Source organism: Sapajus apella, unplaced genomic scaffold (genome assembly GCF_009761245.1).
Source record: "Sapajus apella isolate SASKATOON/1434 unplaced genomic scaffold, GSC_monkey_1.0 scaffold18, whole genome shotgun sequence".
NCBI lineage: Eukaryota > Metazoa > Chordata > Mammalia > Primates > Cebidae > Sapajus > Sapajus apella.
Window position 1 is genome coordinate 25141463 of NW_022436958.1, and position 27748 is coordinate 25169210.

General features: G+C 34.9%; 1 protein-coding gene and 1 long non-coding RNA gene across 15 annotated transcripts in view; both read left to right on the forward strand.

The window, feature by feature from the left end:
• LOC116557072 overlaps window positions 1-11286 on the forward strand; it is a 95881-nt gene extending 84595 nt beyond the window's left edge. The window contains exons 4-5 of the long non-coding RNA XR_004271344.1: window positions 6071-6223; window positions 10087-11286. This is a non-coding gene — a long non-coding RNA (uncharacterized LOC116557072). The remainder of the gene's footprint in view (window positions 1-6070; window positions 6224-10086) is intronic.
• A 904-nt stretch (window positions 11287-12190) lies between these two features.
• Window positions 12191-27748, forward strand: part of SLC4A10 (solute carrier family 4 member 10) — a 350715-nt gene continuing 335157 nt past the window's right edge. For 3 of the 14 annotated variants that reach the window (XM_032286541.1, XM_032286542.1, XM_032286551.1), the window contains exon 1: window positions 12282-12426. In XM_032286541.1, the coding sequence (XP_032142432.1) occupies window positions 12379-12426 (48 nt within the window). In that variant the 5' untranslated portion in view covers window positions 12282-12378. Of the gene's footprint in view, window positions 12427-27748 lie in introns of all 14 variants that reach the window. The other 11 variants (XM_032286540.1, XM_032286535.1, XM_032286544.1 and 8 more) reach the window with 7 other exon arrangements.

The following is a 27748-nucleotide window of genomic DNA, read 5'->3' on the forward strand; positions in this document are numbered from 1 at the left end:
TCTTACTGCTTCTTTATGCACCCTACCAGTTGTCCACACTCTCAATCATTGTTATTCCAGAGATATAGTGATGGAAAAAGACAGTCTCATAATCCTGCAAGCTATGTTTCCTAATATTAATTTGCTCCCATGTGGCATCATGTGCCAGGGCAAACTCAATGCCCACCAAAGAGAAATCTATGGGCATCCTGGACCCAGAGTCCTAAATCCTCAACTATTATTTCAGAGAAACTCATTTTTATGCCCACTCCAAAGCCTGCCCCATCATGGCTGACATAATTCTTTCAGAGGAATTCTCATCCACACCCACAGCTACGGTTGAATCTCCATTACTCAGAAAAGAAAATGAAAATATTGAACATTATGCCTCTAAAAGTCTGTGTTATTTATTCATAAATAACTCTATGTGATTAACACTAATGCATATGTAGGACATCTTTCTCTTGTTCTAGCAGAGCACAGTCAGGCTAAAGATGAATTCAGTTTACATTGTTTGAACATTGCACATCTGAATCTTCAACACCAACATTCATATTTATGGTGACTTCACAGATTTCTTCATGATATTTCTCTCAAAATATGTCTTATTCTTAAGAACAGCAACTAGTGGAAACCCCCCTGTGCTAGTTTTGTAGAATGAACAAGGCCAAATTAAGTTTCTTCACGAGGCATATCAATAAGGTCAGTAATAATGTCTTGTTTGGATAATCAAAATAGATACCATATGGGTAGTCTTTAAAGTGTTCTATATTTGCAGTATGAGTAAGCTGTGGTGGTTATTTATTGTAGAAGCGGTTTATCAGATGAGACTCTTGGCTGTGCATGTGATTTATCATCTAGTATAGTTCCATAGAGCTAAGGTGGTATTCATTCATTTAACTAATTTTTGCATGCTTTTATCCACTTTTTGAAAAATTTTATTGAATTCTTATTATATATTCAGCACCACAATAGACCCTGGGAAAACAGAGAACAAGACAGACTTAGTCTGTACTGTCATAGAACATAGATGTTAGCGGAACCTTTTGAATGAAGCCCTAAATCACTATCTGTTTTCCCTCTTGGTGGAAAACAATGTCTAAAAAATCTTCCATGCTTTTATGAAGAGAGCTGCATTGTTGTTATCCCTGATGTCCTGACCTGACTCTGGGAATTATATTTAGTTTACCATAATGGTTCATTCATTCATTCAGCTGAATGGCATTCTTTGCTTCCTGTCTCCAGCAGATCTATGTCTACTGGACAACAGCGATTAGAATTTCATGGTGAGAGAACTGATACCACGATACACTTTAAAAATATTTTTGTTCTTCTTATGTAATCAGGCATTTTAATAAAGGAAATAACTCTTATTTATTGCTGATTATACCACTAAACTCTTTTCCCAGTGGATGTTCCAATGGAAAAGAAATGATTTGCTGCTGAAAATGATTTGCTGCTTATTTTGTACATGTTCTTGAAGTAATCTGAGACATTATTGTTATACTGTTGTAATTTGACTTGAATGAGTCCAATAGTCATTATTATATTAACTTGCTATTCACAGGGAAGTAAAAGAAAACAGAAATAGGTGAAATAACTTGAGAAAACAAGACAATCTACATATATTTTACTTGTGTAGATTGCAAAGTAAACAATAATTTGTTTTTCTGAGCCCATTTCTCCTTCTACCTCCTGCCGTAATTCTTTGTCCCTCTTTTCCAGTCTTCTGAAGCACAATTGTTGATACTCCAATTTCTCTCATCCTATGAACTGCTCTTGTGAAAGTCCCCAACAACTTCTTTGTTTTTACATGTAAGTGCTGTTCTCAGTACTTAACTGACTCAGGCAATGGAAATGCCATCCTTCAACTTTCTCAGATCAAATCCTTGACACTATCTGTGATTTCTGTTTTTCTCTTGTATCCCACATAGTAGCATCCTTCAGTAAATATAATTGGATTTACCTGCAGAAACACATCCACAATTCTACCATTTTTCACCTGCTTCATGCATTTCTTGCTTCTAACTGTTTTCTCTGATTCTTCCCTTACTTACCTCTTTCTGTTCTTTTTACTTGTTCTCCTTGTCTGGAAAACTGACTCAACCATAGAGCTTCATTGTCCACTACTTCACTTCCCTCAAGTCTTTACTCAGATGTCACTGCAGTGAGGTTTTCTCTGGCTACCTTAATGAACATTAGAAGTAGAGACACTCCTTTTTCTCCTTCTCCTTTCTTGCCTTATATTTCTTCATTGTACTTACAATCATCTCACATATTATGTTTTGCTCATATGCCTATTTATTCTTTGACTGCCTCATTTCCTTTCCTCCAACTAGTATTTTTGAATGTTTTATTTCCCTGCTATATCCCCAGTTGCCAGGACAGTGCGTATTAAGTATCTGGCACATAAGAAGTGTTTAAATATTAATTTTTTGAAGAGAAATAAATTTTATTGTAATTAGGATAATTTTCATTGAGTTGGTAATGGTCTGAATAGGTTTGTTTTCTATAGACCTGGTTTACTGAGGGAGAATATCATGCTTTTAGATTCAACCACAATTTTAAAATAAAAATGACATATTAAAACAACAAAGTATTAATCTTAAAAGCACTCCTTCTTGCTTTATGTGATTTTAATTTACTTAGATTAAATAACACATTTCATTTCTAGATCTTTCTTTTCATTAATGTGAGAATTGTTTTGGAATGACATAGAACAGGCTGAGCTCTTGATCTTACAAATGCTTCTATAGATACCAGAGTCAAGTGGAGCAGTGATATCTTAGGGTGTGATAACTACTCACTTGTTAACTTATCTGTCCCTCATTTTTTCTATATTATTCTGTGTCTCTTTTGCTGAATATTGAATTATATTTTTTGAGGGCTAGTATCCCTGTCTTTGTGATTATCTCATTTAAGCTGAAAAGTATCATTGAATTTCTTGAGAAAGCTCTGTTGTTCTCTCTTAATATCTTTAAAATGGAAAGGAAATATTACCAAGAGAAGCCATTTTTGACAGTTTAAGTGACTGAGGACCTTAATGCTATGAAGTATACTATTAGATTAGCATGTAGGAGAATTCTGACTGAGATTGCGGCAAGCAGTGCCATCAGACAAATACCAAAGGACAAGGACTTCTTCCAAACCCACTTTTGGTAATTTTTTTTTTTTCTGGGACTAACACTTCCAGTGGGTCCCAATAGCTCTTCTACAGGAGTCAAAATTGTACATGAACATAGAAATCATGAATAGCTCCTCATAATATGTGGGTGATGTTTGTGTCAGTGAAGAAATATGTTAGTACATATATAGCCCTATTGAGTCTTGCTCTAAAGGATATGACAGTTTTTTAGGAAAACTGAAATAGACAATAGTACATTAACATAAATTTATGGCATAAGAATAGATTGTAAGAATATTTATAAAGGGTTTAGACAGTTTGATTTAGTGGAAAAAATATTTTTAGACTTACAAACTGTGACCCAACAATTGTTGAAACAAACATTTAGGATAATTGGTGCATAAATGAAAAGTCAGAAATTCTTTTAAATGTTGGTGTTTCCTCAGAAATCCATTCATTGAGTTCCTCTAACTTTATATAACCTCTTAAAGAAACACCATCCATACTTAGAATTTCTCCTGCTCCCAAATCCGTATTTCCAACTCTTTACTGACAGTCTGCATTTGGACATTCTCTAGCCTTCTCAAACTCAATTGAACAATGATAATAGCCACAATTTGTTGAGGGATTACCATTTTGCTAGGCAGTATACTAAATGCTTTATTTGCATTAGCTGACTAACCCTCAGAACAATTCTGAGTTGGTTCTTTTATTGCCTTAGTTTTATAGATAAAGAAACAGTCTTCAGGAGTCACTTAATATCCATGTGACTTACTCAAGGTCACGTGGATATTAAATGACATTTCTAAGTGCAAAGCCTATGTTCTTAACCACTGTGATTATTTTCAAAATATAATTCTTCAGGTGTTCTCTCAAATTGCTTCTTTTATTTATTTATTTTTAAATTTGTGTATATTGTTTAATGACACCACTATCCATTAAGCCAGAATCCTAAACATATTTATCCTCCTCATTCACTGTATCTGAATGGTCAGCAATTCACATCTATTTTTCCTCCTTTATCTCTTGGAGCCATTTCCTTTTATCCATCCTCAATACAGCTTCATAGTTCTGGCTCTTTTCTTATTTTATTAGTTTACTAACTAGCCTCCCTGCCACCAATCTTACCCCAACATTTTCCATGTTATAGCTTAAGTGATCTTTCTAACTGTTTAAGATCTTTAAAGATCTTCCCTATCACCTATAGGATAAACCCAATCTCCTGAGTATAGCAGATAGGGAATTTTGTAATCTGTTTCTTGCCCTCATGTTCATCTTTCTTTCCTGCCACTTCCTTTTATGTATCCAGTGTTTCAGTCATAGACAACTTCTTATAGTTCTTGAACATGCTATTCTTCCTTTCTGGAATACTTCTATTCTCCCCTGTAATCCATTTTATACCTTTATTACAGTAGCTATCATATGAACTATTAAATAAATATCATCTTTTTCCACTTCCAAGTACTGTCTTTGACACTGAATCAGAATTTATTGGAAATTTGTGAATTGTCATCTCTAAAGAAGAGAGAGTGGTAGGCTTGGAGAAAGTGATGTTGTGTCTTATTTGGCCAAAGAAAGACTTAAACCATCTGGCTCAGGAGATTACCACTGTAAGATTTCTCACTCTGACACAGTAGTTATCACCCCAATTATTTTGTGTCAAGAAATGGGATCCCATACACCTTCCTCAGTCTTTTCTGAATGAACTGAAGAAGCCTAAATAGGAGGCAGCATTTGCATGCAACATTGTTGCTAGAAATGCTTTATTTTTGGCTTGACAAGCTTCTTTTAAAACTGTCTGGCCATAGTACCAACTCTGAGTTTGGATCTGGTGCTCTTATTCTTCTTTGTGGTAATTAGAATTGGAGCAAACATTTTACTGGAAACCTTTACAAGTTAGAGATCAATTATAACATGATGCAAAAAGCAAGTGCTTTGGAGGCAGATAGCTTGGGTTGGGATTTCTGCTGCTTATAGCTGTGTGAAATTCACCAAGTTATTTAACTTCACTCAGCTTCAGTTTCTTCATATGTAAGTGCAGGTAAAATGCATACTTGTCAGGGTTGATATGAGGGGTAAATTAAATAATTATATAAAAGATTTGGCACATACCTCACATGTTATAAACATTAAATAAATGATAGGTTTCATTTTTAAACAGTGGATGGCACATTGTCCAAATAATCCTAATATAGTGCTACATATTGTCTTCTAAATAATTATAAATATTTAAGCCAGGTGTTTTTCTTTTAAGAAAAAAGCTGTAGTTACAATAATGGAAAGTGTTCATATAAAATTTGGAATAGGCGATACAAAGGTTTTTGTATCAGAAGCCCTTGTGAAAAACACAGAATCATTGTCCTCACCCCAGTTTACTAGGTTAGGATCTTTGGATATGGGACATAGGAATCAAAAATTTTCAGAAGCATCTGAGGTTATTCTCAAGTACCTCAAGGGTATTCTGGCAAACTCTTTTGTATGTTTTAAAGTTGATCTTGGATATGATGTTAATTGGGAAGTCTTTCCTAATATCTCCTTCCTCCACCCCAGTCTGCAACAGGTGTCCATTCTATTTCTGTGATATACCTGTCATGTTGTCCTTGGACATGTCTGATTGTTTGTGTCCCTTCCAGACTGTCAGATCCCTGGGGGCAGGGACTTTGCCTTTCCAGTGTCTTGCATAGTATTGAGCCCATAGGAAGTATTAGTAAATATCTATTAAATGAATAAACAAGTTTTTGTGCATCTTTCTCGATGTATGAGAGGATGTTTCTGAAAAGTATCATTTAATTCAAGCACTTATATGAAAATTAATTTTCTCACAGAAATAAAAGTAAATTTCAGTTATTTTGTTTTTACTATTTTATTAATATTGAATTAAGGTAATTTTTTATCTTAAGTTTTCTCTGTACATTTATTTAAGTGCCTTGCATTTCTTCATGTTATCATTGGTATTTTATATTTCAGGATGGATAATGCAGCAGACAATATGGCTTTAAGTTTCAGAAGCCTAAATCTAGTTGGACACAGGTTCTAAATAATAGCACTGTGAGAAAAGATGAAGAGCCAGGCTGCCCCTATCAAAAGATTCTCCAGAATAGAGGAGAGGAAGAATTGGAAGTAAGTAAGAAGCTTATCTGTCGATGTGTAACTTTAAGAAAGGGCCTCGTCTTTTTTCCACTAACTGAGCCCTGGTTTGGCATTGGGAAGACAGAGAAAATGACAGGTAATTCAGTTGGATTTACAGAATTTGAAAGTTGACACAACTTGTGTCCCATTCCCAATTAGAGGGATGGAAAATTTCCCCCATTCCTGATGCAGCCTGAAAGAAGTAGGATAGACATATTCATATAGTAATAAAGGATCAAATCTAAGAAGTTATTTGGATATTATGATTTTCTGATTAAGGACTTCCATTTCATAAATGCAGCATAATTCCATTGTTTTAAATGTGATGGAAATAATAAATATAAAAGAATATCATTCCCCACCTCCAGAATTGTTAAAAGGAGTCTATAATGAAACATGCTGAAATGTTTACAGTGACCATTTCTGGTTGGTGGAATTATGAATGACTGTCATTTTCATCTTTATACTGCTCTGAATTTAAAAAAAAATTCATAGCGAAAGGGCTTTTTTTTAACCTTGGTTTGTCATTACTCATCCTTTAGTTTAGGTTTCATCTTCCTCAGTTACAAACTCATTAGTTGGGCATTCATTATGTCCCTACTTGATATTCCTTTAATATTTTGGATAACTCATTGTCTATCACCATAGGACATTGAAATAATCACCTGTTAACAATTCTAGAGAGGTGGGGATCCTATCTTATTTATCTTTGTACTATCACATAGTACAAAATCTGTGCTTAGTCTTTGTTAAATTGTCTAATAAAAAAAGGTCTACATAAGATTATTTTATGCTTTGCTCAAATTATAGTTTCAGGTCAGATTTTCTCTCTGTTAGGAAAAAAAATCCCTTTACATAAATAATACGAAAAGACGTGAACTGTGGAACAATCTGAAAATTACAGCAAAAAGAAAAAAATTCAGGTTCTTAGGTAATGTAAGACCATGTTAAATGCATCTGAACACTCTTTGTTCACTAATAGTTTGGCTGCTTATGATGAAGCTGAGAAATTGCTATAGGTACATTTTGATTTTTTCTTCTCTTTTTCCCATATGACATTTGCCATCTTTCTTTGACAGACAGAGTGCAAACTCAGTAGTAAACACAAATATTTTTCTTGTCTGTCATCATTTGAGAATGTTTACTAAAATTTACACATAGAACACTGTGAATAATGATTATTTTAGTGTAAGTTTTCATAATGGGAAAGAAAAGGACATGTTAAGGATTAGTTACAAGATTAACTCTGTAAGTGTGATATTGATTATTTTCAAGTAAGGAATAGAGATGATACATTCAGGACCATTTAACAAAGACAGTGATAATTAGGCTTAAAGGCTGATAATTGGAGAAACAATAAGTTGAGGCATGCATATATTCCTCATTTAAATAACAAGTGAAGGAAAATTAGATCTTTGCACAAAAACAAATCCCCTAAAGATTTTAAATCTCTGTCGTAAGGGTGAGAAAAATGCTATTAAAAGTTAGTCATTTTGTCTTATGGTCTACCTCTGATTTTTGCAAAAAAAATTTTTTTTATTTAAATAGCGCTTTGCTGAATGATGCTATCTTTGTTTTCTTCTAAATTATCTCTTTAAGCTCAGGGGCTATGTCTTATTATTTGTTTCTGTACGGTTGCTAGCACATGGTAGGTACTCAAATTTTTATTGAATTGAGTTAAATTGAATTAAGATGCTGCCCTCTAGAACTCAATCTGGAGAATAGGCCTTCTATGTGTTTCCCTGTAGGAGGAAATTGGAACAAGAAGTCAAAATTGGGTCTTTGTTCCCATCTTCAGAAGTAGAAAAACCAGTCATGAACTAAGAGAAGTGGGACTAAGAGGTCTTTTCTGCTTTGTTTTGTTTTTTTGAGATGGAGTCTTGCTCTGTTGCCCAGGCTGGAGTGCAGTGGTGTGATCTCGGCTCACTGCAACCTCTGCCTTCTGGGTTCAAGTGATTCTGCTGCCTCAGTCTCCTAAGTAGCTGAGATTACAGGCACATGCCACCACACCTGGCTAATTTTTGTATTTTTAGTAGAAACAGGGTTTTACTATGTTGGTCAGGCTGGCCTTGAACTCCTGACCTCATGATCTACCCACCTTGGCGTCCCAACGTGCTGGGATTACAGGTGTGAGCCACCGTGCCCGGCTGAGGGTTTTTTTAAACATGGACATTAGCCCAATATTGGAATGGGCTCCCTAATTACTTATTTTATAATTCCTTTTCATAGTTGAGGACTAGAATCACTATCAGGTTGGAGTTCAAGAACATCTGTAATGTGATTTGACACTTTTAAATTTTAGTATTATATAGAGTTCCTTATTATATGCCAGTTTTTAGAATGGGCATTCTTACTCTTTTCCTTAATAGTTAAATGTCATTATTTTTAAGCTGTCAAGAAAGCATTTTTGGTATCTCTTGAGTTGGTCAAATTAAACAAAATACTTTTGATATACAGTTGACCCTTGAACAACAGGGGTTTGAGCTGCATGAGTCCACTTATTTGTAGATTTTCTTCTACCTCTGCCACCCCTGAGACAGCAAGACCAATATTCCTTCTCATCCTCAGCCTACTCAAAGTGAAGATGATGAGGATGATGACTTTATGATGATCCACTTTCACATAATTAACAGGAAATATATATTCTCTTCTTTATGATTTACTTAACACTTTCTTTTTTCTAGCTTGCTTTATGGTAGGAATACAGTATATAAAACATATAACATAGAAAATGCCTGTTAATTGACTATTTTTTTATTATTAAGGCTTTTGGTCAACAGTAGGCTATTCGTAGTTAAGTCTGAGGGTAGTCAAAGGTTATACATATTTTCAACTGCTCAGAGGCTTGGTCCATCTAACTCCTACATCACTAATAGTTTTAAAACAAACTTTAGTCAATTGTATTTGGCAAGGGTCAACTGTATTTGGCAAATCTTCACAATATGCTTTAAGTTGTTGAGAACATTTATATAGGTCTCAAAGGATAAGAGGTACAAAGAAATGAAACACAAATAAATGACATAAATAGTGCTGTGATGCATTTTCATACGTGAAAAATAGTAATTTTTTGAAATATTCTTTAGTAATATTACCACTAATATAGTATTACTGTTCAGATCATATTTCTGAACTCATTGCAACCTGAAATTTAGTTATTTTATGTTAAAAAGGGCCAAAGCAAAGAACTTTGAGATCTAAGCCGGAAACTCAATACCACTAGAACTGAAAGTGTTTGCTTGAAACACCAGTGTTGGCAATACCTTTAGAATCCAGTGTTTTCTTCCAATACAATCAATACTAGATGGTCTTTCCTCTAAGATAAACATTATATTAATGTGCATATCTTAACACCCGGGGCTTAAAATAGCAAAAGGAGGTAGGAACTGAAAGTACATTGAATCCATGCTGACTTGCATACTTAAGGGATTAGTAAAAATTGAGGTCAGCAAGAGTCCCAAGATACAGAAGAGATCAAGGAAGGAAGCACACCATGGTGGCTATATTCCTTTCCTACTGGCCACAACATGGGTAGCTGGACAGGAAGGTGGCTCTTCTGTTTAGTGCTTTCTGGTTTTCCTCTGTCTGTATGGTTGGCTTGTGGCCGATTCCTACTTTTATTTCATTTTTCGGAGAGGAAAATTCCACTTTAATATTGCTGTGTATGACAGGAAGTAGCGTAGTACCTCACACATAGTAGTACTGATTGAGTGAAAATCAGACTATTGTGTTATTCCAGTAGGATGTCTGGAACATTTACTTCGTTGGACAAATTCAGTCTTGCAATACTTTAATGTGACGATTGAAATCATTGCTGTCAAATTGTACTAATAGAATCTCATTGGATTTCTAAATAGGAGCAGGCTAAACAGGAACCTATTTTTAATCATCTCAGATCCAAGGAAATTTTACTGTAGTGGAAAAAGCTCCAGAGTGAAAGAAATATAAAATTTACCCGTGAGTATTTTTCAAAAAGTATATCCTCACCTACTTCTTCTCACTCCCACCAAGGACATGTCAGTACCTCCAAGCTAGATACTGTAGTTGAGAAAAAGTTGTTCATGCAATTTGTATTTCCTGTTCCCATCCATGTCTCTTCACTTTTTGAGTATGAAAATCAATGGAGAAGTTGAGCTGTAAAATTATGTGATTTTGCTAGCAAAAATTCTACTACCTAATGATGGTTTTCTTCCTAGGAGTTATTGGTTTTATCCATATCTTCTTCATTGGGACTTATTTAGTATGTGGATACATTCTCTCAGGTCATGGACCTTAATTCTAATATATTCTATTAGATAGGTAGCGGATTAAATGAGGATCATTTTCTCTTTCTCCACTTTGTTTTGCTTGGCTAGTATTTGACATCTTGGATCAGAGAACTTTAGATACATAGGCTTTCTTGATCTTTAGAAATAGATTGTCTGCAATCTGGCTGAGTCCTACTATATTGTCAGAAAAAGTAGCTCTGGCATATAGTAAGCACTCAAGCAATGGTTGTTCCAGCAAAGTACCTTTGTAGTTTAATAATATGCATTTTAAGAAAATACTGATAAAAAGTAATTTTACTTTCATTTCGGCTTTTGATATTAAGGGCCAGACTTTTTCTTAGTTATATTTAAATTAATTTTGAAGGAATAAAAACAGGATAAAATAGGCTTAATGGGATAGAAATAATCTTTCTAAAGTGGAGTTATTATTTTTATTCTAATAAATTGTTTGTGATTGTTGATTCTGGTCATTTGAATGAGAAGGTAGCTTTTATTCATCAGTCTGTGGTAGACCAAATTGAGCCCCATATCTGTAAATTCCTAGTTAGATATCTTGTTATTTAAATCCTTGGTATCAACTCAGTATACTATGCACAAAGTAGCCACTTAAATATACTAATCATTAGGGTTTTAAAAATAATTTTTTGATAAAAATAATAGAAGGTTGTTGTAAATAATTGTCAATACAATTCTCAATAGAAGGAAAATAAAAGTTATCCATAATTCTAACTGCAATGAGCATCATGGAAAATTTTGATGTATTGCTTAAAATAATTTAATATTCGCTCCTGCTGATGAAAGGTTTTAGAATCTGGTGAAAATTTTCTTATTTAAGATAAACTATGTTAATAATTTTTAGTCATCTTTTAATCCTTGAAAGTTCTTTACTGCTCTTCATTTGTAACCTCTGTACACTTAGTCTGGAGTTCACTGATATATGGGCTTCATTACTTAAAATACTCTAAATCTACAGTAAGTTTTAGGAAATATGTGTAGTTACTCGATGATATTCACCAACTACTTCCTACAAAAGAGCTTGTGTTTTCTTCCATGGATTATTTAAATAATCCCCTAGCCCGGTTTTGTTGAGACTTTTAGGCAAAGGGGTATGTGCTTGGGTTTCATTGTCTTTTCAAAGTGCTTTAGTATCTTGATCATTCCTACTATCAAAATATTTTATTTCTCTGTCATTTTTGTTGGGAAATCATAGAAAAACATATGCTTTATTTTTAATAGTGTGATTTACCCAAGTTTTTCACTTTTAAAATACTGAAAATATCTGTCCAATCCTTATTGAGTCAACTATGACTTAAATGCTTGATTTTGTTATCGTTGGTGGTGAATAGTTCAGTCTCACTAAGACATGCTAATATTAAAGTCATCTTATCTCTTTTAAAAGTCCCCAGGTACTCGGAGTGGGACACCTAGTAAACCTTATTTTCATCATCTTGCTTGAATTATGTCTCCTATGGGGTTCTGGGAATGAAGCGAGTTGCCTCAAAGTGTCAAAATCAGACTGATTTGGTTGGAGGCCAACTTGGACTAGTCTATATGAGAAGTGAGCATCTTAGGTGAGATTCTTAATGCCCATTAGACTTGTAGCATTGTATGCTGTATTTTATAGTAGTAGCCAGGTGTGGGCAGTGATACAGGGCTTGGGGGATCTCCCTTACCGGCCCAGGGATCCAAGGCATTCAGTGCAAAACCTGGCCAGCAGCCCGAGTGAGTAGGAGCCATGTGACTCTGGTGAGTTGGAGTGTGCAATTGCCTCCTGCTTCAGAGCTACCTGATCCGAATACTAAGCAGAGCGAGTGCCGGGCTCAGTGTAAGACACTGAAGACACTGCAGAGCAAAGTGCTTATTCCAGAGGCGTTACAAAACATGGAGATTAAAGACCAGGGAGCCCAAATGGAGCCGCTGCTGCCTACGGTAAGAGACAACCTGCTATCACATAAATTAACCGCGTTTGCTGCAAAACCTGTTAGGCAAGTGGTCTGCTAGCTAGGTGCAGCGAGTGTACTTTTGGGGTGGTGGATAGCTCCCACGACATATGGACAGGGGTCTCCTCCCATCTTGAGAGACTGAAATGCATAAAGCAAAGCACACGATCCCCCCCCTTTCTCAATATGGATGCACTACGGTGATGAAATGTTTCATGTTTGCTGCTGTATGAAGAAATGGCTAGGTTATTAGCAGCAGGGGCAGTTACGTGTCTCTCTGCCTGCCTGTCACCGCTTATCTCTCTATTTCTCAGGTTGTGTGGTGGTTTAAGCCCTTACAACGAAGCCCCCTTTTATCATGTTTAATCCCTGTTGAATTTCCTCCCCCTGCCTCATCGCCAGGCAGTGAGGTGAGGGAATCTGCTGCTGTTGCAGCTCTAGAGATTTAGTCTCCACAGAAACCCGGCGAAAGAACAGAAGGATCGTGTGTGTGTGTGTGTGTGTGTGTGTGTGTGTGTGTGTGTGTGTGTGTTAGTCTCTCTTTCTCGAAGGGAAATATGTCATGGTTTTTGTACAAAGAAGGTATGCATTTTTGGGGGACAGGCACACAAGTCAGATTTGAATATCAGAAAGGTTTCTGAACTGTCATTTGGTAATAGCCCATCTGTTTATCTCTGGGTTCTTAAGCTGTTTCCCTAAATTTAGTTTTTGTATAAGTGATTGATTTGCCTATCCTTTCCACAATCTCTCTGTCTGGCTCGCAGACTTTGGAGATCTTCAGACAACATCTTTTTCAGTCTGGAGCGGCTGCTGTTGCTGTGTTTAACGAAAAAGGGAAAAAAAAAAGAACACAGTATTTTCTTGATGCAACAGAGATGACAGTCGTAGCTTCCAGCCATCTATCAATGCTATTTCAGCAGAAATCCCCTCCCGGCACCAAACCAGACAGCGGGCTGTTTCTCAGCTCCCTGTTACTAAGGTTGGTGACCCACCTGCACGGAAGGGACTGGCGGTGAGCTGTCCATTTCCGAGTCCATTCCTAGGCTTTCAACAAAATGCTTCCGTAGGAGGAGTGGGCATATTCTGGGCCACTGTATTTTCAGGGCCTTACCTCTCCTGCCGGGCTCAAATGCTGCAAAAAGATTCCAGTTTGCATCCCCGGAATCAGCTTTGGCGACTGAGCATGCCCAGTTCTCCTAAGGACGCCAGGTTTGGGCAGGGAGGGAGCAGAGTGATGGGAAGAATGGAAGGAGTTACCACCAAGAATAGAACCTCAATAGAGGGCAGGGGCAGTGTGGGGGTAGGGGGCTGGGAGAAAGGGAACTGGAGAAGGAAGTATGTCAATTACCCTGCCTGCCTAAAAATACAGATGTTTCCTTGTGGTATCAAAGTGGAGTAATAAAAAAGTAAGTGTAAAAGATTTGCCCATCTTCCCAAACTTGAACAAATACATAAATTAGGATTCTGTTAGTACTCAGAATAATGTTAACTATACCAGGCAACTCTTGTTCTCTGGATGAGAGAAAGGAACTATGCACAGGAATCGTGGTATGGGGATTTGGAGAAGGTTAGATATAGGGAACCCCCCCCACCCTTTTTTTTTTGGCTGGCAGTGGGGGTGGGGTGTTGGAACCTGTCCTAGAAAAGAAGGCTGAAGCCAGTTTGATGTGGCTTATGGATCGTCACTTGTGGGGAACAGTTAAAGGGCTTAGGACCAAATGTGGATTAACTAGAGGAATTTAAAAGAGGATGACATTACTGGGCTAGATGGACAACTAATTTATAGCTTCAAAGAGCAGAGAAAATACAAGTCTTTCCAGAAAAGTAGGTCTACAATACATCTGATGGAAATTTTTGAAGGCCAGAGTCAAAAGTTTGCATGTCGTGAGCTTAATGGCCAGTAGAAAATAGTGACAGTTTAATGGTAAGAGAGAATCATATTAGCAGATCGTTAATAAGAAAAACAAGCCTGAGGGGCTAGAGAGGATGCTGAATTACTGGTTCAGTTTTATACTTGTATAGCAACTCCCCCAGTTGCTTTTATGATCTTTTCTTTGTTTAGTTTTCAAAACAAACATGTTAATGCAGATTTGATCATTTTAATTTTCAAGGTGAGAAATTGAGGCACAGGGAGTTTGAATAACATGTCTAAGATCACCCAGTGATGAAACCAGGACTGAAATATAGGTCATCTAAAACTAGTTCAGAAATTTTTTTAAAAATTCAATATTTTTTACATTACATTCTTAACCAGGCTTAACATGATCAGTTCCTGGACTGAAGTTTTCATACTTGGGCTGTGTTTTAGAAAATTAATCAAATGACTTTGCAGATAATTATGTGAGAGGCAAAATGGTATAATATTTAGAAGGCAGTCAAGGCCCAACACTGCTATTTGTTTGTTATATGATATTGGGAAGGTTATAAGTTATAGTTCCTTCAACTGAAAAATGAAAAGGTAATTTTACTATATATCTCCTGAGTTTTGGGGTAAGTTAAATGACTTATATAAAGTTCCTGGCATTGAGTAAGTGTTCAGTAAAACTTATTTGCTATTGTCATTGTTACTGCTGCTATAAAATGAATATATCATTGCTATATTCATCTCAATATAGATACTGAGATAATGTAAAGGTTTCAGTTTTTATGAAAAGTGGCTTGTCAGTCCTGTCTATCAAGAAGGAACAGTAGAATGGAGCACTGGAAAGAGTCTTCATAGTGGAGGTGGGAGATGGAGTTTTTTAGTTATAATTATAAAAACTTTGCAATATTCTTGGAAAGGCAATTGGACAGGCATTAAAAGCCAAAAGTAGATATGGGACAGAAGTAGTCAGAGGTAGATAGATAGAGAAATGAGGGAGAAAGAAAAATAATAAGAATGGGTAAGTATGTCAAATGAGTGAATATATTAATCCTGACTCAAGTGAAATGGAGGAACAGATTCTCAGTAAGCCTCCCAGGGTTTACCTCCATTTAGTATAGTATATATAAAGTACATTTGAAGGATATGGGCGGAGGAGGCCTAGATATATTTCTCTTTTTTCCCAGTCCTTCTTAGGAAGCTTCAGTGATAATTTCCTTTTGCTGGACAAGCCATCATTGCATTTCGTACACTCTAATCACTCTAAGGGTCAGGGCATTCACTCTTGTTGGCTCAGTGTACAGTTTGGTTTTCTAGCTACTGGCTGTTATGTCTGAAAATATAGAAAAAGTGTGTCATAAAGATGCATTCTCTTAAGTGCCTACTGTTGGCCAAACACATTCTTGGTGCTTGAGATACAGCAATAAATAAGGCAGGCAAACACTCTATATATGTGAAACCTCACACTCTAGCTAGACTACAAATAGGACTTGATTTAACTTTTTAAGAGACTGCTGCTTTCTCCTCAAATACTTAATCATCATTATAATCTTTTTGAGATGGATGTATATGGAGAATATATGTAACAGTAATAATGGTGATATTTTAGTAAGATGGAATTAACCTTTTAAAAGTATGAAGCCCAATATTTAGGATTGCATTATGATTTCACATTTTCTTTGATATTCAATGTCGAATTTGCTTTTAGGAATAACCTAGCCATTTAAAAATTATCAGGCCATGGAAGAACCTTCCAGGAGAATATATAACAAATATTTATATCTCATGACATTTAATCTTGGGTGATCTACAGTGAGTCCTCTTTGGATCCGTTCTAAGATTCTGAGCTTACTCATAAAATTTCCCTACTGTATGAAACTATAGTAAAGTTCACTTTTAAAAAGTAATTTGATAATATAGGATAGATGATTAGATTTAGTACTTTTAGAAAATGCTAATTCCATATTTCAAATGGCTCAGTTTGTTGAATTGTTTTATTTGTGGAAAAAGGTTACAAAAAAATCTTTAGTATTATTAAATCAGGGAAAAAATGGGACTAAAATGTCAGAGTAACAAAAAGAGCACATGGATTGGCTAGGAAATACTGCTTTTTCTATTTAATTTCAAATGAAATTATAATCTGAGTTTAAAGGAAACATAATCACTATACCTTGTAGTCTGTAGGAAGCAAAATGCAGTATAAGAAATTAATTTCTGGCCGGGCGCGGTGGCTCAAGCCTGTAATCCCAGCACTTTGGGAGGCCGAGGTGGGCGGATCACGAGGTCAAGAGATCGAGGCCATCCTGGTCAACACGGTGAAACCCCGTCTCTACTAAAACTACAAAAAGAAATTAGCTGGGCATGGTGGTGCGTGCCTGTAATCCCAGCTACTCAGGAGGCTGAGGCAGGAGAATTGCCTGAACCCAGGAGACGGAGGTTGCGGTGAGCCGAGATCGCGCCATTGCATTCCAGCCGGGGTAACAAGAGCGAAACTCCGTCTCAAAAAAAAAAAAAAAAAAAAGAAATTAATTTCTATTTCTACTTTCATGACTTGAATTGTTACTCTAGCATGGTGAGTGACTGTGGAAATAAAATACATATATATGATGCTTATGTTGAGAATGAGTGGTAGAAACTGTAGGCTATGGGTATTACGTTCACTTACTTATTAGTATTATGTTTATGATAAAAATATTGAGATCACATTAGGAAGTGGGCTAGTTTATGATGAAGAGTTAGAAAATATCTGGACCAAGTTCTGGAACTCAAATAAAGTTAGAGAGCATGGTCAGAATACAGTCATACTTCCAATATATCATTTCTTTCTAACCTTGAGTGATGGCTGCCTCAGAAGTCTAAACTGGGCATACATAGATGGCAGTGCATTACGATGAGCTGCAAGAAATGGAGAAATTTGGATGCCACTCTAAGCCCTTCTGTGAGAGAGACTTCAACTCTTCCTTTCTCATATCACATAGGATGCATGACAGTGATCATTTGACTTCCTGTGAAGACACCATTGTCAATTTATGTAGTAAATATTAGTTAAGTTTTGTGTTTTATTTTTAGGTAAAATAAAATTAAATTGAAGTTTTAATATATTCTTGTACCACAAACTGTTGTCTCAGATACTCCTTGGGGTATATATATATTTTTTTTTAAAGAAAAAGGGAATAATTTGTGTGTGTTGCATCTTTTATGGAATTTTATATGTATATATATATATATATATATATACACACACACACACACACATACACACACATATATATATTTTAATAGGTCTTATTTTTTAGAACGATATAGGTTCACAGCAACATTAAGCATAAGATACAGAGATTTCCCATATATCCCCTGCCCCTGCACATGCAAAGCCTCCTCTATTAATAAGTACTCTCACCAGAGTGGTACATTTGTTGCAATTGATGAGCTATTATCACCCAAAGTCTGCAGTTTGCATTAGGACTTGGTGTTGGACATCCTATAGTTTTGGACACATTTATAATAACCTGTATCCACCATGATAGTAGCATACAGAGTCATTTCACTGCCCTAAAGATCCTCTGTGCTCTGCCTATTCATTCCTCCCTTTCCACTAGCCCCTGGAAATCACTGATTATTTTACTTTCTCTATAGTTTTGCCTTTTTAAGAGTATTATATAGTTGGAATCATACAGTACATAACCTTTTCAGATTGGCTTCTTTCATTTGGTAATAGGCATTTAAGTTTCCTCCATGTATTTTCATGGTTTGATATCTCATTTCTGTTTATCACTGAACTATATTCCATTGTCTTGATGTATCACAGTTTATTTAGTCATATATCAACTGAAAGATATCTGGGTTGCCTCCAAGTTTGGCAATTATGAATAAATCTGGTATAAACATCTATGTGTAGATCTTTGTGTGGACATGTTTTCAATTTCTTTGGGTAAATACTAAGGAGTGTGATTACTGGATTGTATTGTAAGAGTATTTAGTATTTTTTAAAATTGCCAAGCTGTCTTCAGTAGTGGCTGTACTACATAGTATTCCCACCAGCAACAAATGAGGTTCCTCTTGCTCCACATGCTCACTGGTGTTTGGTGTTGTCAGTGTTTTATACATTGTTGGACTTGATTTGGTAATATTTTGTAGAGTTTTTGCATTCATGTTTATGAGAGATACTGATTTGTGTTTGTTTGTTTTTTTTTTCTTACAATACCTTTGTTTGGTTTTGGTATTAGGGTGATGACCTCACATAGTGAGTTAGGGAGTGTTCTTCTTTTCTATTTTCTGACATAGATTGTTTTGGAAGGTTATTAATTACTGACACCATTATTTAAAATAGATTTATATATATTTTGACTAGTAGACTGTAGAGATCAACTGGAGTCTAGGTTTTAGACTGGCTCCTTAATTTACAGATGATGGAACTGGACATCAAAGACATAAGGAGATACATTTAAGGGCATACTACTTATCAAGCTAGTTAATGGCAGAACTCAGCCTAGAGTCCAAATCTCTTGATTATTCATTTATCATTCCTTCCACTATTATATAGGCTCTATTACTAGCATATCATCAACAGCTGAGTTCCAAATTAAAATGGAAGTTAGACAATGTTTGTAAAGTAATAATATGGCTCTGGCTCATGATAGGTACATCTGTATTCCTCATGATAATCCTGAAAATTTGCCAACATTTTCCAGCCTTGCAGATGAGAAACTGAGGTCCAGAGAGTTGTAAAATTATCCAAGTTCACATAGCTAAAAAGTGCTAAGCTAGGATTTGAAAATATTTTATCTAGTTAATAAGTAACTTGCTCGTTTAAGGCCAATTAAACAGTAAAAAAGAATCCCATTATAAAATGATCTTTCACATCTTCCCCTCCAATAAAATATGAAAGTACTCTGATACAAGGTGCTATAAAATGTCAGGTCTTTTTGGCCACATATTTCGTGATTCCATTTATATGAAATGTCTAAAATAGGCAAATCCTTAGAGACATAAAGTAGATTAGTGGTTGCCAGGGCCTGGGACGTAGGGGAGAGTTAGGAGTGACCGCTAATAGGCACAGAGTTTTTTTTTTGTGATAATGGAAATGTCCTGGAATTACGTAGTGGTGACGGTTACACAGCAACACTATGAATATACTAAAAACCAATGAATTGCACACTGTAAAATGGCAAATTTTATGTTATGTAAATTTTATTTCAAAAAATTATTTAAAAGTAAGTTATTGTTTAACATTATCTTGAACAAGGAGAAGGCTGAGGATCCAAAAAATGCTTGTATCAGCTACATTTACATAAATTAAGAAGAGGGCAAATAAAGTATTCACAAAAATAAAAGTAAGTTCCTCCCCCCAAGAAATTCTTTATCAGAAATTTGATTATCTTTGTCAAGATAATGCTGAGATTGGGCAGGGTTTCAGGTTATTTTCAGACCTAGAGGTCTTGGAATATATCTTCAAAGCTGAGTTAAGAGAATATATGGTACATTCTAAGTACCCAAGAGAAAGAGGGAACTATTTTACTTGAGTCGCATTGTATTTAGATATTTAATTTCTTATGGCAATGTTTTGTAGTTTTGTCTTAGTGAAAATTTCTATGCAATATAGCAAGAATAACACAGAAATTGCAGAAGTGCCATTTATATAGTGGCTCCTACATTGAGCTTAAATACCAAACTCATGTTGAATTCTAAGTAGCTCAGAACTTGAGAGGTGCTTTCAGAGAGAGGAAGAAAATGGAGATTAAGCTCTCAGAAGATGAAATGGAGATTAATCCACAAACTCAGTTGGTTAGAGTGAGGATATATTATAGCCAAAGGCTCTTGGTATAGCTTTGAATTAATGACAAAGAGCCTGTACCAGCATCAGCAAGACTTGCTCATTCATCATGAAAATTATGTTCTAAAGGTCTAATAAGCAAGTTTTTAAGGCAGAATTTTCCCATCGCATATTGAATGTGTTAGGTTGCTGGAGTGCCTCCAACATTTATTTGTAACTCCGCTTGTTCTTGCTAATTCTGGAAAACCAAAATTATTTAGAGAAGGTTATTTCTTTCTAGTGTCTTTTCCCCCCTTTTGACTAATGAGGCTTTGATATCAAAGATGTTGACCTAGTCAAATTTCAGAAAGCAAGTGACATAAAAAGTAGATATATAACAACTACCAGATGGGACCAAAACATAGCTCTGCTTAGGAAGCACATTTCATTATTGTTAGATCCTTACTGCTTTTTTCATAAAGTGGTGAATTTCTGTTGGTATTTAAGGTTTTCTGGGAATAAGCCTCTCCAAATGCTTCTGATTTTCTCAGATATATGAATGCGGTTTAAAAATGAAAAAAACAAAAACAAAAACCACCACACACACACCCAATAAACCCAATACGGGGAGAGCATTAGTGATTTTCACCATTTTTCCACTCAGGCTTCACCATAAATTTGATGTTTTTTCTTGGTTCAATTTTAGCAGAATTTATGTTATTCCTATATGGGCTCTTTTCAATCATTCTTCTACAAAGACACATATGTGCATGTGTTTATTGCAGCACTATTCACAATAGCAAAGACCTGGAACCAACCCAGATGCCTATCAGTGATAGAATGGATAAAGAAAACGTGACACATATACACCATGGAATACTATCAAACTCATGTCTTGTCTTTCTAGGTGCCTCTATATACTCATCAGACATGTTATAACAAGTTAGTATGAGTTTATTTTCATGCAATTTTTTTTGAAATCCATGCAAATTTCTTTATCGTACACATTTTCTGTGAATTTTTTGAAGACCCCTTGTATAAGTGAGATCATGCAGTATTTGTCCTTTTGTGCTTGACTTATTTCACTTAACATAATTTTCTGTGGGTTTATCTATGTTGTTGTAAATGACAGGATTTCATTCTTTATTTTTGTGGCTGAATAGTACTCTATTGTGTGTGTATACTACTTTTTAAATTTAAATTTTTATTACTTATTATGACTATTTTTGAGATGGAGTTTCATTCTTGTTGCCCACGTTGGAGTATACTGATGTGGTCTCAGCTCACTGCAACCTCCACCTCCTGGGTTCAAGTGATTCTCCTGCCTTAGCCTCCTGAGTAGCTGGGATTATAGGCACATACCACCACACCTGGCTAATTTTTTGTATTTTGAGTAGAGACAGGTTTTCACGATGCTGCCCAGGCTGGTCTCGAACTCCTGACCTCAGGTATTTCACCTGCCTTGGCCTCCCAAAGTGCTAAGAATACAGGCATGAGCCACTGCACCTGGCCTTTTTATTTTTTTAAGAGACAGGGTCTTGCTCTTTTACCCAGGCTGGAGTGTGGTGCTGTAATCATAGTTCACTGCAGCCTCAAGGAGCTGGGTTCAAGTGGTCCCCTCATCTAAACCTCCTGAGTAGGTAGGAGTACAAGTGTGCACCACCATGCCTGGCTAATTAAAAAAATATATTTTTTTTGTAGAGACCGGATCTCACTGTGTTGCCTAGGCTGGTCTTGAACTCCTGGCTTCAGGCAATCCTCCTACCTTGCCCTCCCAAAGTACTGGGATTATAGGCATGTGTCACTGTAACAGACCTACATTTTTATTTTCATATTTTTAATATATTTTATTCTTTTTTGAGACAAAGTCTCACTCTGTTGCCCAGGCTGAAGTGTGGTATTGTGATCTTGACTCACTGCAACCTCTGCCTCCCCGATTCAAGTGGTTCTCCTGCCTCAGCCTCCCCAGTAGCTGGGACTACAGGCACTTGCCACAATGCCCAAGTAATTTTATTTTTTTGAATTTTTAGTAGAGACAGAGTTTTATCATGTTGGCCACGCTGGTCTTGAACTCCTAACCTCAGGTGATCCAGCAGCCTTGGCCTCCCAAAGTGCTGGGATTACAGGTGTGAGCCACTGCTCCTGGCCTATCTAGCCTACATTTTTACATCCATTCATTTATTGATGGACACTTAGTTTGATTTCATGTCTTGGATGTTGTGAAGAGTGTTGAAGTAAATATGAGAGTACAGATATCTTTCCAACATATGGATTTCATTTCCTTTGGCTATATAGCCAGTATTGGGATTGTTGGGTCATATGACAGTTCCATTTTTATTTTGTTAAGGATACTGCCGATAATGGCTGTGCAAATTTACATTCTCACCAATAGTGAGAAAATCTCCACATCCTTGCTAGTGTTTGTTTTTTTCTTTTGATAATAGCCACTCTAACTGGGATGATATCTCATTTTTATTTTGATTTGCGTTTCCCTGACTGTAGTGATGCTGAGCATTTTTTCATATGCTAGTTAGTCACTTGTATGTCTTATTTTGATAAATGTCTAATCAGATCTTTTGCCCATTTTTAAATTAGGTGATTTAAATTTTTGCTATTTAATTGTTTGAGTTTCTTATAAATCTTGGATATTTACCTTTTGCCAGATGCATAGTTGCAAGTATTTTCTCCCATTAAGTTGTCTCTTTCCTCTGTTTATTGTTTCCTTTATTGAGTAGAAGATTTTTAGCTTGATATAATCCCATTTGTCTGTTTTTGCTTTTGTTGCCTGTGCTTTTGAGGTCTTATCCAGAAAATCCTTGCCCAGACAAATATCATGAGGCATTTCCTCTCTGTGTTTTCTTCTAGTAGTTTTATGGTTTCAGGTCTTACATTTAAGTCTTTAATCCATTTTAAGTTGATTTTGTATATGATAAGACATAGGGGTCTAGTTTCGTTCTTACGCATGTGGACATAGTTTTTCCAACAACATTTACTGACAAGCCTTTTTCCAATGTGTGCTCTTGGTGCCTTTGTCAAAAATCAGTTGGCTATAAATACGTGCATTTGTTTCTGGGTTTTCTATTCTGTTTCATTGATTTATGAGTCTGTTTTTATGCCAGTCCCATGATATTTTGGTTACTATTGTTTTACAGTGTATTTTGAAGTCAGGTGGTGTGATATCTCTAGTTTTCTTCTTTTTGTTCAGATATATTTCGCTATTTAGGGTCTTTTGGGCTTCCGTACAAAATTTAATATTTTTTTCTATTTTTGTGAATAATGTCATTGGTACTTTGATAGGGATTACATTAAATCTATATTTTGCTTTGAGTAGTATGTGCATTTTAAGAATATTAATTTTTCCAAATCATCATCATGGAGTATCTCTCCATTTGTGTCTTCTTCAATGTCTTTCCTAAATGTTTTATAGTTTTTCTTTTAGAGCTCATTTATCTCCTTGGTTAAATTTATTTATTTTTTTTAAAGATAAACAAATTAACAAATCTTGAGCTTGACCAACTAAGAAAAAAAGACAAATAAATAAAATCAGAGATAAAAAAAGGAGACATTTCAACCCATAGTCAAAGAAATGCAAAGGATCATTAGCAACTATTATGAACAATTATACAACAAAAAATTGAAAAACGTAGAAAAAATGGATAAGTTCCTTGACACATACAACCTGCCAAGACTGAATCATGAAGAAATAGACAACTAGAACATACCAATAACAAGAAATGAGATTGAAATCTGTAGAAAAGAGCTGTTACTTCGCCATTTATTTATTTATTCAATTATTTATTTCTTTCAGTTTGGACTCAAAGGTGTTAATTTTATTTTCTGGGCCATAATCCAGTACTCAGTATTAATTTTGTTGCTCAGATTGTTTTATCTTTGGACATTGAGAACCCCTTCTCAATGAATTCTCTCAATTGAGGGCTCTCATGTTCTTTTAACATGCTTCCATCCTTTTGTGAGTACTTCCTTGTAGTCTGGCCCTACAGAGTTTTTCAGCGTCATCTTGTATTTTTCCTGACTCCACTCTGGAATGATCCATGTCATTAAGGAGCTGCTGGGCTATTTTTTGAGGCTATTTATAAGTATTGTTAAAATTATTTCCAGAAAGGTTGTATACCAGTTATCACTTTCCCTAGAAGCCTCAATAGTATTTAACAAACTCTGTCAACTAACTCGATAAACATTTTTAAACTTTCTTTTGTATTCTATTTACAACTTTGTTTGCTATCAGTATTTCTCTACAAAGTAGGTTTTCTTTCATTTTGAGGTGGGGTCTTGCTGTGTTGCTCTGGCTAGAGTACAGTAACTGTTTACAGGCATAATCATCATAGTGGACTGCAGCCTCCAAATCCTGATCTCAGGCTATTCTCCTACCTCAGCCTCCCAAGTAGCTGGAACTACAGGCACACACCACCCTCCCTGGCCTGTTTTTTCTTTTTTCTTTAAAAATCACAGCTCAAAAGAAACATTAAACGATTTGAAAAATTGTTTAATTTAGTTCACTAGTAAGGTAAATTTCATGAGTAGCAAGGTATTATTGAAATGTATTACTGAAATGCTTGGGTACCTGGGCTCCCTTGTACAGTATATGGCATAAGTCTCCAGCTTCATCATTACAGATCCTTACTATATACCATTATGGTGATGGCAATTTACAGCCTTTGAATAATGAATGAAGTGGTTTCTTTGCTTCCTCAAAAACGAAACTATTTTTTTTTTTAATTTTTAAGAACAAAGTTGAAAGATGCCCTGTTATCCTTTTGCAGGCTTACTGTTTATTATAATATGATAAAATAAACAGAGACTCTTATTTTTATTTATTCTATTAAGATGATTTTTATGTACTTTCATTTATATCATTTCTTACGAAGATACTAATTATTTGAACTATCCAGTAGCTTTTGTATAATCAAAACCATGTTGGAGAACTGTCCAAAAATCAAAATATATGACAAATTTTATGCTAGACCTCCCTATATGTTGTTACTGAAATAAAGCATGATAATTTGAACCTGCTTTTAGTGCTCTTACTTAATAATTATGCTTTTTATCTTTGAGTTGTTTGAAAAACCAATTAGTTCTTAAGAGCTGAAATTAGGAGTAATCTACTTTAAAATGAGTAATCACTTGTAACAGTTATACAGCAATAGTTATTTCACATTCATTATGGTATTGTGAATATAATAGTACTTTCTATTTATATTTTAACAAAATATTCACTATAATTGGTTATGAAGACTAAACAACAAAAAATTTCTAACATCAGTCCTCTTAGCCCGATACTAGAAATTGTTTTGATAGTAGTATAATAAAGGGAGTTAATTTCTAGTAAAGACCATTTGTATAATATAAGGTAATATAATATTTTGCTAAATCTTTATGAGGATAATGAAATAGTGAACTTAATATCTACATTGTCCATTAAAAATCCATGAAACTGCCTCATAATTCAGGAAATTATAATTATATAATATTCATTTAGAAGGTATTGATTCAGCCTTGAATTCTGCTTTAAAAAAATCAACCTTTCACAAAATTACTTTTAGTAACTTACAATTCCATTTGTTTCCTTTTATAATTTTAAGGCATTATTCCATCTCTTTTCATATAATTAATCTTCACTATCTCTCTTAGCACTATAATTCAGTAGTCCTAATTTTTCACATCCCTCTAAACACATTTTTCCATCTTTTCAGATGATAGCATGGCCTGGTGTAGAACACAAAGGATACATATATCTTCAGTTTCCTAGTATAGTGGTATATCTCAATGTAAAAATATCTAGTTAGCTCAGTAGGCCTTTTGATTTCAAATAGACAAAATATTTTAGATTGAATCGTAGAACCTAACTTTCGTAGTTACACTGAAACTTTTGGCATTAGAATCAGTTTTTCTTAAAAAATACTTTTTTTCTGATGTTTTCCTTGGTTCGAAAAGTATCTAGAATGGAAATGGAAAGGCTTCAAATTTACTGAATCTCAGATTGTTCCATACAACAATGATTTGATTATTATGTTTTAATAGTTTGTCAATACACATTTAATAATAATCTGCATATAATAAAATAATAAAATAAATAATCTGCATATTTAGAAAAAAAGACACAAGAATGTTTGGCAAAATGCAATTGAAATTTAGAGCAAGTGTTAAAATATGAATGGTTCATATATTGATGAATCTGAAATTTTAGTTAACTCATTTGCATTAACTCCATTTTTGTTAATGTTTAATAGAGTAAGAATGGAAGTGGTAATGAAGTGCCTTTCCTGTCTTTTAAGAAATGCAGTAGGAATTCAACTCATTTAGGGAGGTGAAAAATTAATGATAGGCATAAGAAATATACTGCTCTGCTTTGATCATAATATCTTTGTGTAGATGATCCATGATTCATGAAAAATAGGTCAGTACAAATAAATAAGACTCAATTAAAATTCTTATTTTAAGTCAATAGTTTCAGCCTCTGGTTTATTCAACTTTCACTAAGAGTTTTGTAGAGAAGTCAAAAATCCTTTGGTTCAAGATTTCTTTTCTCCAGTTCAGGTTAGAATATTAATGGTTTTGAGCTATGAAATCTTCTAATGGAAATCTCATCTGAATTCTCATTTATTTTTGTGTATCTGTATCAAACTCCTTTAATATTTTTAAGTATTCTAACTAGAAATGGTAGAAAGGAAACAATCTGAGGCCAAGGTAATATGTAATTCAATATATATAACTTATATCAATGCACATGACTGTTTTATGAATTAAATCATGTTTCTTTGAAAATTTGATAAAGCTTATATTTCCACTGAATTTAACAATGAGAAATGTGCTGTTGTGCTTTTAAATGAATAGAAATCAGCCGGCTTGAGGAAGGCAAAGGTCAAAAGGGTTTTACTTTTTATTGCTGCAGTTTGGATATTAGCATATGAAAAAGCATTACTTTACTTAATCTCAATTCAAAATGAACATACATTCCCTTTAAATAGTTTAAAAATAAATTAATTTGAATTTTGAATTATGCATGCCAATAAATGCTTAATATTTTGGCTACTTTTAGTTTAACTTGACTGGCGGTAATTTACTTATAGTATTGCACATATACTTTTGATGAAAAACTACATCCAAATATAAGTTGATGTTCAAAAATGTTTTACATAGAAACGGTGTACTTCTTACATATGACAAAAGAGATAGTTGTTTCATATACAGTTTAAAAGTTTATCAGGTTGAGGCTACAAAGAGAGGGACTAGTAACTACATTTGGTTCTTATATTTGTGACTGACATGGTCTGCATAAGGCAGTTTATTTCAATATTTTCCATTATTTGTCCATTTCAAATTGTCCATGTTTTTATTATTTGCATTCTGTTCTATCATGAAGTCATTTTAGAAAAACTTTCATTCATTGCAAGGTAAAATTAATTGATTCAAGTAGAACATCCACTTTTGAACTCAATAGCAATCTATTGGGTTCAAAATAGGGGTAAGGAGGATTCAAAATAAGAGAGATAGTTCAAAATAGGATGGGGTGATTCTAAATAAGAGGACTGAGGGTGGTATAATTCATGTTTATGACGGCAGCACAATGTGTTTGCCTGTCTATTTACCCTTCTTTTATGTCCTGGTTTATGTATGGTATGCAAAGACACTCCTTTCCTTCTGGCCTCAAATCCTTTTTTTTCTTTTTCTTAAAAACAC